Source organism: Schistocerca nitens, chromosome 3 (genome assembly GCF_023898315.1).
Source record: "Schistocerca nitens isolate TAMUIC-IGC-003100 chromosome 3, iqSchNite1.1, whole genome shotgun sequence".
Taxonomy (NCBI): Eukaryota; Metazoa; Arthropoda; class Insecta; order Orthoptera; family Acrididae; genus Schistocerca; species Schistocerca nitens.
In genome coordinates this window covers 602,500,272-602,513,847 of record NC_064616.1, presented here as the reverse complement: position 1 = coordinate 602,513,847, position 13,576 = coordinate 602,500,272, and the positions used below count along the sequence as shown (strand labels likewise).

The window sequence follows — 13,576 nt, the reverse complement described above, 5'->3', positions numbered from 1 at the left end:
GGGCCATATGGAAGGTCGACCTAGGTTTACACCATGGAAATGTATGTGTATGGACCTGGAGCAGAGGTGATAAAGGGAAGGACTCCAGTTCAGACTGAAGGGATCAGACGCGAACAGCAATCTTAAGCCCTGATCTGGGCCGTCAATGCAGGAGATTAACCCCCGTGGTTGGGAAAGAGATTTGAATGCTCAGAAGAGCTACAAGTGTGTGTGCAACGTAACTGGTGAGCAGTTGTGCATGTGTGATCTGCAATAGAGGGACTCCAGCCTCCATCAGTGCGCTGCTCACCAGATTCTTTCTAAAAGCTCCCGACGCTAGACGAATTCCACAGTGGTGCACTTGGTTGAGTAAACACAATGCTGAGGGCACTGCCGAACCATAAACCAGATTCCCATAATAGAGGCAGGATTGAACAAGGGCTCTGTAGAGTTGCAGCAGTGTAGAGCAATCTGCACCCCAGTTGGTGTTGCTCAGGCAGCGGAGGGCATCGAGGTGCTGCCAGCACTTCCGCTTAGCCTGACGAAGATGAGGGAACCAAGTCAATCGAGCATCGAAAACCAGTCGTAAGAATCTATATTCCACTATCATCAGTGGATTGTGATTAAGGTAAAGTTCTGGCTCTGGATGAATGGTACAATGCCGACATAAGTGCACAAGACATGACTTTGCAGCTGAAAACTGGAACCGTGGGCTAGAGCCCAATGCTCCGCTTTGTGAATGACTCCCTGTAGGCGCTGCTCAGAAACACCAGTACTGGAGGAGCAGTACAAAATGCACAAGTTGTATGCATACACAGAAGGTGAGACCGATGGCCCTACAGCTGCTGCTAGACTATTAATGGCCACTAAAAATAGAGACTCTCAATACAGAGCCCTGCAGGACTCCATTCTGGAGAGAGAGAGAGAGAGAGAGAGAGAGAGAGAGAGAGAGAGAGAGAGAGAGAGAGGGGGGGGGGGGACGACTATGGGAGGCACCAACTTGGACACAAAGTACGGAGCAACAGGAGACCCCACTCATACAATGCGGCAAGGATATGATGTCGGTCATGACAAACTTTATGCAAGTCAAAAAAGACAGCAACCAGGTGTTGGCGTCGGCAGGCTTGAGGGACCCGATTATCAGTGGTAGCGCGACCCTGGCGGAAACTGCCCTGGCATGGAGCCAGTAGGCCGCGTGACTCCAGGAGCCAACACAACCGCCGACTTACCATACGTTCTACCATCTTACAAAGAATGTTGGTGAGGCTGATGGGCTGATAGCTATCCATATCAAGCAGGTATTTGCCGGGTTTGAGCACTGGAATGGTGCTCTACCGCCATTGTAATGGAAAGATGCCATTGCACCACATCCAGTTGAAGATGAGGAGATGTCACTTGTAATCGGATGGGAGATGTTTGATCATCTGACTATGGATCCGATCTGGCCCAGGAGCTGTGTCAGGGCAACGTGCAAAGGCACCGAAGAGCACCACTCTGTAGAGGACTTTCCTTTCCATCCACCATTTGAGGGTGCAAAAGGCGGGGGTCAGTTCTGTGATGCAGAGGCTCAAGTGCAGTGCTAGACAGTTGCGTTTGCATCGGTAGATAACATGCCACTGATGTTAATGCCAGTGACTCCTGTCAGGATCTGGTACCCAAAAATACGTCTTCTGACCTCCATCCAGACTTGGGAAGATTACGTATGGCACCCAATGGTCTAGACGTACCTCTCCTAACAATCCTGCGTCCGTCTTTTTATAAGCTGTGTGCAAGGAGCAATTTAAAAGCTATTAGGTGCTCTAGGGAAGGGTGCTGCTTATATAGCTGTAGAACTCACTGATGCTCTTTAATTGCCTCAGTGATTTCCGGCGAAGACCAAGGTACTCACTTTCTCTCGGGGCACCCTAAAGAACAAGGGATCGCATTTTCCACTGCAGGAACGATCGTTCTAGTGACCCGCTCAACCACCACATCGATGTTACCACGTAGGGGAGATTCAACGGTGACAGCAGAGGCGAAAGTTTCCTAGTCTGCCTTGTTTGCTCATATGGGTAGACGTCCGGAGAATGGTGCTGGAGAGTTGACAGGAAGATGAGAAAGTGGTCACTACCACACGAGTCATCGTGGGCTCTCCAGTGGACAGATGGGAAATGTCCTGGGCTGTAGAGGGATAAGTCAATGGCTGAGTAAGTACCATGAGCAACACTGAAATGTGTGGGGGTACCAGTATTTAAGAGGCAGAAGTCGAGGTCAAGTTGAGTTGAGATGGTGAAGTTTCGACATCTCTACATCTGCCACTAAGCACAGTGCCACCCCACAAGGTGTTATGGGTATTACTATCTCCCAAAAGTAGGAAAGGTTTAGGGAGTTGATAAATCTGTGCAGCCAACACATTCAGGCGTACTGCACCATCTGGAGGAAGATAAGTCTACAATGTTTATTTCCTCCATCATCCTTATCCTGACAGCCACAGCTTCAAGAGGAGTTTGAAGGGGCACGGTTTCACTACATAATGGTATCGGGACATAAATGCAAGCCCCACCACACACTATTACAGTTGCTATGGTTTTTGTAATATCCCTATAGCCAATGGCTGTTAGAGCTCTATGCATATTTAGTCCAGACACTCTTGTCAGTTCCATAGCATTAAGCCTTGACACTGCAGCATCACTGAAACATAGATCAGCATCTAGCACACCTAATTTCAGAGTATTTAGTCCTGTCAGAACAGTGCTTTCTTTTGTATCTGTTCACATATACAATTGTTGGAACTTTTTCATTTGGATTTTCAGTCCTACCATGTAAACTTTTTTCTAATATTCTTGTGTCACTAAGGTACCTACATATAAGCTTTGTAACTTCCATTATAGCAAATGGCAAAGAATGTTTATGTTGTAGCTCTCACCTTGAGCAACAGCCCTTTGGTAGCCACAACACAAATCACTGCCAGGTGGGCAGAGTGCGTGACATGGGTTTTCATCTGTAGAGGATTCATGAAAGAAGCTAACCCGTGCTGCCTTTTTCACTACCTGAAGATCATTTTTATTGTTTTACGGCTTGTCCCTAATAATACTGCAACCTGTCTAAGCCAACCACATCCACTAATCCACCAATAATCAACTAATTTCTTTCCCTTCAAATTCCTCTTCCAGTTCCTCAATCTTGTACCTAACATTTTCTAGACATGTCCAACATATTCTGTCAGCATAAGGTTTGGATTCGGAAATTTTTTGGTACCCTTTTAGTCTCCATCTCCTAGGTAAGATGTATGTATCACACCATGTTTCTCCACTGACCTGTGAAATTCTTCAGTTCCACTAGTTCAGCCATGACAGTACTTGGTAATACATTCCACATCAATGACTTTACCATTGTCCAAGGAGGTCACTGTCACTACACTATTTAGGAAACTATGGTCTCTTCATTGCCAGGATGCATCCAGGGCTGCATACATAGATCATGTATTGCCGTCATTCATGTCTACACTTTCCGGAACAGCATTTTTTGTACTATCATTTGTTATTTCTTCTGAAGTATGTAGAATAATTTTACTGCATCTGTCAAACCTTGTAGGAGAGGTAAGTCCATAAGAACATACAAAATTTGTGCACTTCTGTACACTTTTTGCCTGTATACCTCATAGCATAAGCAAGTTTAATATTAGTGTTATACACGCTTTTTTAGTTACACCACAAGTGTAACCACATTCCCTTGAATCCCAAAAATTACAAACAATTCTTAATTTTTATGCACAACCTTTTCTAGCACGTATCTCCCAACTACCTTCACACCACTATTGCCACATTCCTTACCCTGCAAAGCTTTATTTATTAGTTCAGATAGAGCAGAGTTCAACAATAACACAACCTGAATGAATAGTTATCAGCATTAATACTGTCAAGCCCATTGTCCAAATATTTCAGTTCTAGCTTCAAAGCACTGAGTAGTTGATGATTCAAGTGCAGTATCATGTTGTATTTCAATATTAGCAGAGTTAATTTATTTGGTGGACCAGTTTGCATAAAAATTACATTGGTTAACACCAAACTACTTAATTCTTTCCATGTAAGCAATTACTTCGCTGTAAACAAAATATTCACACCAAAATAACAACAAACAATAAGTAACACACACTATAATCAAAACTGTAAAGCTCTTGCACGTGAGCAAACTTAAGGGACTAAGTCTTAAAAACGAAACAAATGAGAGCAAAACTTTATTTTTAACAGAGCCGACTGTGTTACATGGGGATGTTTTAGTGCATGCAGCCACTTTTAAATTCCACTAATTTTGGTACTTTCTGTGGTCCTTTTTCCTGGAAGTAAACTTCTGTCAGTTATTCAAGTGCAAGCCCCATAACAAATCGTTCATAACTGTGAAAGTACGAAACAGTAACACTGCAGACAACAATGGCTACACTGCAATACTGTCAGCTACCTAATATTGGCTGCAATCAAAAACAAATGACTACCAGCCGAAGCCTTCAGACTACTGATTCACAACTAGGGAGTGGATCAACAAGTTGATTGGGCAACTTTAATTTTGTCCATGTGTCCACTATTTGCCCACCCCTGCTCACCTGAGACCTAGCCTGCCTGGCTGCCCGCCAAGTGAGCACACAAGCTAGAACAGCCTACTCTACTGCCTATGTAGTTTCAACTTAAGGCTTGTCATGCTGAAACCATCTTTTGGTTGGTGACTGCTATACATTAACGAAAGCCAAAAAGTATTTTCACATTCCTGTATCAAGATTAGTCACTGCTCTGTGTTTTATTGCTGTAGTACTGCATTATTTTTTACAAAATGAATTTTGTATTCCAAGATTCCCACCACTCCCACAATATTTCATTAGACAAACACTTTTTAGTAAGTTATATAGAATTAAACAACTGTAAACAAACTTAATGGAAACTGTTTATCATGGTAGCAGGGGGGGGGGGGGGGAGAATGGATACAAAATACAACACGTGGCATAATTACATACAATTTATTCAGTTACATAACAGGTGAATAATGACAACTTCAAACCACAAGATAAATCTAGGAAGTTAATTCTGTTTAACTTTTGTTAGATACAGCAACATTGTCATTTTCATGAAAATTTGACTGTTCAAAAGCCACTGGAACGTAGAATAATAGAATCCAGTCTCTCTCTCTCTCTCTCTCACACACACACACACACACACACACACACACACACACACACACACACACACACACACACACACACACACCAGTTCCTTGCAGTTGATGTGTCACTCACAGCCGATATAATCAAACTAGAGTGTACAGTATGTCAAATGAGATATTTTACAATTTAAAATACTACTTGAGAAATTAGAAGTTTGCCATATTTATCAAACATACCTGATTACGGTCACCCAATGGTCCTGCTCTTCCAACACCTCCATTACGGGCAGGGCCTACAGGTCCTGTACCTCGCATGCCACGGCCACCTCGCATACCACCACGACCACGAGCTCTACTGCCACGTCTCGAGTCAGCAAAGTGAATATCTATATCCAAGATGTGCTTCTGTCGTCCAACACGCTGCGGGTATTCTGATGCATCGTATTCCTGAACACAATGTTCCCAGGTAATTGGAATGACACCAAAGGAGTACACAAGGTAACTTTTACCACATCTTGTATACTGAACATTATGTTGATAGGGATGTAAGCACTGTACATATAAGATATACAGACAGAATTTTACACTGTGGCACACACAGAAACTAAACAGTTGTGCAGTACCTTTGACTTTTCAAAATAATTGCAAAGTGTTCACTAGGTAAGTCACTACATTTATTTCATATCACCATGTTCACTTCAGATATAAAAATCACACAAACATTTTTATTAATGGTGCAACTTTTTGTGAGGGGGCAGTTTAAGTAATAACCAGAACAGAACGAAGAGACAATACAGACAAGGACAGCACACCGGAGGAGTGAACATGAATTTATTTTTTTATTTGGGGGAATGGGGGGAAGAAGGGGTCACACTTTAATCTTACAAAAAAATGGAGAAATGCACAACCATGACACAAACCAATAGAAACATACACCTACTCAGCCGAAGACAGAGCAGCAGTTGCGATGGATGTGGAATATGGCCCACATGTTCAACAAACCAGCCCTATCAATTTTAAATAAAAACACTATCATCAACAATAATGTAAAGGAAATGCTAATGCAAAAAACATTATGCCGAGTATTTTAAGGCTAAGATGCATAAACTCAAACAACCTCAACCTCCCCCTTCCAATTAAAATTTTAAGAAAACTATGTCCTGAATACGCTGAGGTCACAAAACACATGGGATAGAGATATTCACATATACAGATGGTGGTAGTACCACGTACACAAGGTGTAAAAGGGTGGTGCATTGGCGGAGTTCTCATTTGTACTCAGGTGATTCATGTGAAAAGGTTTCAGTCATGACTACAGCTGCACTACAGGAATTTATGTACTTTGAACACAGAATGGCAGTCACAGCTAGATGCATAGTACATTCCAATTTGGAAATCGCTATGGAATTCAATATTATAAGATCCATAGTGGCAAGAGTGTGCCGAGAACACCAAATTTCAGGCATTACCTCTCACCGTGGACAACGCAGTGGCCAACTGCGTTCACTTAATGACCGAGAGCAGTGGCAATTGCATAGAATTGTCAGTGCTGAACAGACCATATTGGTTGGACCCTGGACTAGAAAACCATGGCCTGGTATGATGAGGCCAATTTCAGTTGGTAAGAGCTGATGGTAGGGTTAAAGTGTGGCACAGACAAAACAAAGCCATGGAGCAATGTCGACAAGGCACTGCGCGTGCTGGTGGTGGTTCCATAATGGCGAGGGCTGTGCTTACATGGAATGGACTGGGTCCTCTAGTCCAACTGAACCCATCACTGACTGGAAATGATTATGTTCAACTACTTTGAAATAACCTGCAACCATTCACGGACTTCATGTCCCGAAAATAAATAAACGATGCACAATGTCACTGGGCCACAACTGCTTGTAATTGGTTTGAACAACATTCTGGACAATTTGAGCGAATTATGTGGCCACCCAGATCACCTGACATGAATCCTATCACACATATATGGGATATAATCGCTGTATCAGTTCATGCACAAAATCTCGCACCAGCAACACTTCCGCAATGATGGATGGATACAGAGACAGCATGGCTCAATATTTCTGTAGGGGACTTCCAATGACTTTTTCAGTACATGCCACAAGCTGCTACACTGCATTTGGCAAAAGTAGGTCTGACAATATTACAAGGTATACCATGCCTTTTTGTCACCTCTGTATACACTATGTACACAGAGCGTGTTATTTCATTTTAGTTTTGATTTGTATGCTACGCACAAACATTCTGCTTGTCCTCTCACACACACACACACACACACACACACACACACACACACACACACACCAAATAAATATGTATTTACATACAATATTATTGTTTATATTTTTTAATATAAAACAGTGACAGTGTTTTGTCATTTCTTAATTTCATAGCCACTGTCATTTTCATTTTCAGCAAAATTTTGAAGCCATTTTCACTTATTAGCCGTTGACCAAAACTGTAATTTTTGTTTGCAAATACTACTTTTTTGTTGTTGCAAGTGGTCCAACTTTATGAAAAATTCGTACTGTATATTTAACTTTCGCCGGTTGGTTGGTTGGTTGGTTGGTTGGTTGGAGAGGATTGGGGACCAAACAGTGAGGTCATTGGTACCACGGTCGAAGGTGACAAACTAAGGGAGGAACACCACAATCAGCACAGTCCAATTGATGGGAAAGGAATGCAAACAAACAGAGGCAGAAGGAACATTGGGACAGGGGAGGAGTAAAGAAACAGAGGGAAGGGGCAGGACAAGGGTGAGAGCAGGGTACATACCGAAGTGCTACACATGACGGGATGACAGCACCGCTGCCAACCCATCTTGATCCCCACAAAAATACCATCATCACAACACAATGGGGACAACACAATAGGAAGAAGACACATGAAAAGGGGAAAGGCCAGCATGTAGGCAATGACAAAAGCTTCTGAAACCAACACAGAGACTCCATTTACAGAAGGAAATTCAGGTACTTTAATCTGGAAGGACGAATCAGCTTCACAAAGAAAGCCAAGAACAGACATAACCGTGTGAGGTTGTTCATTAACACCCAGGACGACAAGGAAGGTGGACAGTGTACATAGTGTGAAGAGCCAAATGGTGCAGGCATTCCAGCAAAATATCGATCATTGGGGAGGGTGTGGGGGTGGAGAGGGGGAGGGGGACTGGAAGGGGGTGGCTCATTATAGAGTAAAAAACCATGGTTCAATCCAGCATGACCGATACGAAGATCGTACAAGGGTAGATTTCTGCTGGGAGAGGTGGATGGAAGAACACCACAGGGTGGAAGTCCCGTTAATGAGTCAGCCCACAATTGAGTGGTGGGGGAGTCACAAATCCACACCAACAGGGCCACAGAGAACTGAGTGTAGGTATTTAACACATTGTTATCCACTCCAAATCTGTGGACTATGTAAGATTTCTGCACTTCCATCAATCAACATGGTGCCAGAAACAGTTATTTAAAAAAAAAAAAAACAAAAACAAAAAAAAAAAAAAAAAAAAAACCGTCACCTCCTCCTCTTCTTCCTCCTCTTCTCCTTCTTTCTTCTTTGTTAAAGCGTACATTTTCTTCCACTGAGATGGATCTTCACCTTCTCCTGCTTTGCGTATATTGTAAGTTGGTTTCTGCCGGTGACGACGGAGGGCATAATATTCATCAAGTGTGAGTACCCTAGGTCCTTCATCTTCTACTGGCTGTGGTGTATCACCTTCCGAGTCTGAGGCCTGAACATCTCTGCAAAAATAAAAATTATAGGTAATATAAAAGCGTAGTTTTTCAGATCATGTTCCGAGCCAATAATAAAATAATAATAAAATTTGTAAAATCCTTAGACTTTCTTTCAGGCGTGCTATGGAGAAGTGAAGATCAGAAACATGGGGAGAACAAGGTTTTGGCCATTGTGATGGATAGTGCCGCATATATGCTGAAGGTCGCAGTGTCTCCCCTGGTGTTTTACCCTAAAATTGTTCACCCCACATGTGAGGAAGCCAGAGCCACATTGCCCGAGGTCAACAGCCTTATACCTTCAGCAAAGAAGGTTTTCATCAAGGCACCAAGTCGAGTGAGATATTTCAAGACTGCCCACCCTGACTGTCCTCTGCCACCTGAAGCAGTATTGACAAGGTGGGGAATGGGGATTTTAGCTGCAAACCGTAGACAACGACAAAAAAGTTGAAGAGGTATGGATGCGTATGAAGTTCTGGATAAATTGAATAAGCAAAGAGAATGAACAGAACATAGAATTCCAGTATTAAGCTTATTTCTCTGTACAGAAGTTTTCATCTTGAAACCGACATTCACTAGTTTATTACTTTCTTGTTCCAGGTCCTAAAGGGCTTTGAAGATAGTGAAAATATAGCCATACCAAAAGCCAAGGACGCCCTGAAGAATTCCAGCATGAAACTTGAGACTCTTAAAATGGAAGTTACAAAGGCAGTGGCTCTCATCAAAGGACTCAACACACAGAGCAAGAGTTGGCCAGGTCCAATCAATGGGAGACCTAGGAGAAAATTGGATGCAGTTCTTCATAGAAATGCTCCGAGAATCTAGATGATTTAATGTCGCCTGATGTCGCTGCTCTTCAATTTTTTCCTGTAGTGTCATGTGATGAACGATCATTTTCATGTAGCGAATATGGGAAAAATGTTGGTAGTTCAAACAAATTCTAATTTTTAGAATTTACCAAACCTATCACGTAAGTACCTATGTTATATTTCATTTTATTCATTTAATTATAGCCATTATTGAATATATATTATGGTTATCCATAAATTTTCCTAAGTAAGATGCATATTTTAAAGAATTTATCTAAGAAAAATGCATAATTAAACAATTTTAGCTGCATATTTAAAGGCATATACTGGCAGTAAGAGCAATTTTAACTGAATATTTTGAGGATTTTTTGCACATATTTCGTGTGTTTTAAGTGCTTACTGATCTGAACACTAATCATCACAGATTCCACTATTGTCTTAAACCCTGGTTCAAGGAATCCGTTTCTTGCAATGCTTCTGTGTGTTTTACACACCTCTCCCAGTCCTGCAGACTAACACTGTCAAGAGGACATCAGCATATGTGAAAGTTGCATTTCTTTTCGCTGCTTCTCACTTTACTTGGGCCCATATTTATCAGTACCAACATCAGGGAAACCAAGGCTACAGGTTGACAGAGAAATAAGAATTCCCAATCCACTAGGAGATGTGCTAGTGTTTCACTTTAGTTATTCATAATGAATTCTCTATCTCTTTCTATCTATGTATATCTATCAATCACTATTGCAGTGGCAAGATAGGCAGCTAGGAATAATGTGTTGTCTTTCCTGTTTAGGCTTCATGCACTATATATACTCTGTGATAAAACAATAAATACAGTGTTAGTGTGTCTCAGCAAGACTAATCAATTTAAAACAGAACTACAACACCCCCTTTTACAGGTTTGTAGTTCTCCACACAACAATCCGCTGACACAAAAAATGTTAGTAACAGCAGCTGGCAGAAATGGTACAGACTGCCAGTCTTGCTTGCAAGATTAAGGCGGAGCTCACTATCTGCAGCATCATTGGTAGAACTGTCTGTGGTCCTTTGCTGCAGAGCCGAGTGGAGGGGGCAGGTAAAACACATCAAGGTAGTTGTAGCAACTATCTGTATTGTAGTTCTAAATTGTCTCTGTGCTCAGAAGAAAACCAGACCATCAAGCCTTAACAGAAAGCATCGAAGCTCAAATACTTATAGGTACGGAAAGCAGGCTAAAGCCGAAAATAAGTTTAGCCAATTTTTTTTTCCAAATGACCTAACAGTGTTCAGAAGGGATGGATTAAATGCAGTTGCTGGTGGAGTATTTATTGCTGTCAAAAGTAGTTTACCTTGTAGTAAAATTAAAGTGGATAGTATCTGCGAAACAGGATGGATAGAGGTTACACTCTACACTGGACTAAACTACTAACTGTGTCGTTTCACCGACCCCCGACTCAGAAGGTACAGTTGCTTAACAGTTCAAAGGAAAGTCGAGTCATTTTAAATTGGTACCCCACTCGCTTCTACAATTATAGTCAGTGGTGACCTTAACCTACCCTCGATATGCTGGAAAAATTATATGTTTAAAGCCGGCAGCAGGCATAAAACGTCATCGGAAATTTTACTGAATGCTTTCTCAGTAAATTATTTTGAACAATTAGTTCATGAGCCCACTCTAAGCATAAATGATTGGAAAAGCATACTTGACCTCTTAGCAGCAAATATTCATGGACAAATTGGAAGTATCATGACAGATACAGACATTAGCAACCCCAAGGCAGTTGCTGCTAGGCTGAATACCATAACACCCAGAACCATCAAAAAGAAATGCGAAGCACATCTATTTAAGAAAGCTGATAAAAATGCTCTTAAAGTCTTTTTAAGAGTGTCTCCACTCCTTCCGAGCTGATCATGTAAGCATAGAAAAGATGTGGAATGATGGCAAAGAAAAGAACAATGGCAATTGAGAGATGATAAATTAGTTAAATTAGTACGTGATTGTACTGGTCCCCATGGTACACAAGACATGTCAGATCGCTGTTGCACACCCAACCAAAAAAAGCATGCCAAATTTACAAGAACGCAAAATCCCCAAGATTGGCAAAGCTTTGCAGAAGTTCTAAATATAGCGCGTGCTTCAATGCGAGATGATTTTAATAATTTCCGCAATGAAACTGTCTCGGAATCGCACAGAAAACACAACGAGAGATGTTCCTGAATTTCAATCAAGAACTGACAAAATGAGGAACACAGAAGTAGATATCCTCAGTGTAGCAAATCAGCTTTAATCACTTAATAAACACAAGGCCTCCAGTCCGGATTGTATACCTGTCAGGTTACTCTCAAGTGTATACTGATTCAATAGCTCCATATTTTGCACCTCTATACAACCACTCACTCACAGCAAGTTGTGTACCTAAAGACTGGAAAACTGCTCAAGTTGCACTAAACAGGAGTAATCCGCTGAATTACAGGCCCATATCACTAATATCAATTTACAATAGGGTTTTGGAACATGTGTGTTTGAACATTATGAATTACGTCAAAGAAAACAATTTCTTGACCTAGTCAGCAAGGAATCAAAAAATGTTTTTCTCGTGAAACACAACCAGCTCTTTATACTCGTGAAGTAATTAGTGCTATCAACAGGGGATGTCAAATTGATTCCATATTTTTAGATTTCCAGAAAGCTTTAGACACTGTTACTCAGAAGCGTCTTCTTACCAAATTGCATGCTTATGGAATATCGCCTCAGTTGTGCAATTGGATTTGTGATTTCCTGGCACAAAGGTCACAGTTTGTAATAAGAGACAAAGTCATCACGTAAAACAGTAGTAATATCCTGCATTCCCCAAGGAAGTGTTACAGGCCCTCTATTGTTCCTAATCTATATTAACGACATAGGAGACAATTTGAGTAGCCTTCAGATTGTTTACAGAAGACTGTGCAATTTACCTTCTTGTAAAGTCATCAGATGACAAATTGCGAAATGATCTAGATATCTAAGGTGCGACAAGTGGCAACTGACACTAAATAAAGGAAAGAGTGAAGTTAATATAATAGAGGGAAACATTCCACGTGGGAATCAACTTAGCCAATGAACACACCCGTCAACTCCTATCCTTAATAAAAGTCCTTAATCTTTCCTCTCCCACATCCACACCGGCTGTTCAGAGCATCATCCTCAGGCCAACCACAAATTAGAACAGCATGCCACCCTCCACCTCAAACAAATATCCAATCTCCTGGTTTCCCACCTCCGGAAAGGCAACTGACTCACCCTTCACAACCTTTCCAGCAAACATCAACCTCCTCTCATTGCACACAAACCCAGTCCTCCCATCTACTCAATCTCCGACTTCCAGCTCCACTCCCTCCAAAACCTCAAAATTCCAATCAACACAATCTGGAACCACAACACCCTAATTCAGTAGTTAACCTTTCCTCCAAACCTCTCTCCCAATCCCAAACCTCTGTCCTATCCAAAGGCCTCACCTTCAGCCCCACTCCCAGATTCAACCAAACAGCCCTCGTCAAAGATTTACTGTCCTACTCTCGTACTCTCTGCTGGAAATATCACTTTGCCACGAAGAAAAATGATCCTACCGTATTTACTCGAATCTAAGCCGCACTTTTTTTCTGGTTTTTGTAATCCAAAAAACCGCCTGCGGCTTAGAATCAAGTGCAAAGCAAGCGGAAGTTCTGAAAAATGTTGGTAGGTGCCGCCACAACTAACTTCTGCCGTCGAATATATGTAGCGCTACACAAGCATGCTTCGTGGGCACAAAGATAAATACTGGCGCCAAAACCTCTGCATCAGTAAATAAATTAAAAAAAGGTAGAAGACGAGCTTTTTTTCTCCGCCCCGAGTTTCGACCACTGCATTTTCATACATTATCCAACGAAGTAAATACAAATTCCGTATTTTTCATCTTCGAATGT

The 13,576-nt window shown here is 41.7% G+C and overlaps 1 protein-coding gene across 1 annotated transcript in view; it reads right to left on the bottom strand.

Moving 5' to 3' along the window:
- The window catches only part of LOC126248533 (plasminogen activator inhibitor 1 RNA-binding protein-like), an 84,368-nt gene that overhangs the window by 22,293 nt on the left and 48,499 nt on the right, over window positions 1-13,576 (bottom strand). The window contains exons 6-7 of the mRNA XM_049949591.1: window positions 8,633-8,855; window positions 5,347-5,556 (exon numbers count right to left, since the gene is read on the bottom strand). Coding sequence (XP_049805548.1) covers window positions 5,347-5,556; window positions 8,633-8,855 — 433 coding nt within the window. The remainder of the gene's footprint in view (window positions 1-5,346; window positions 5,557-8,632; window positions 8,856-13,576) is intronic.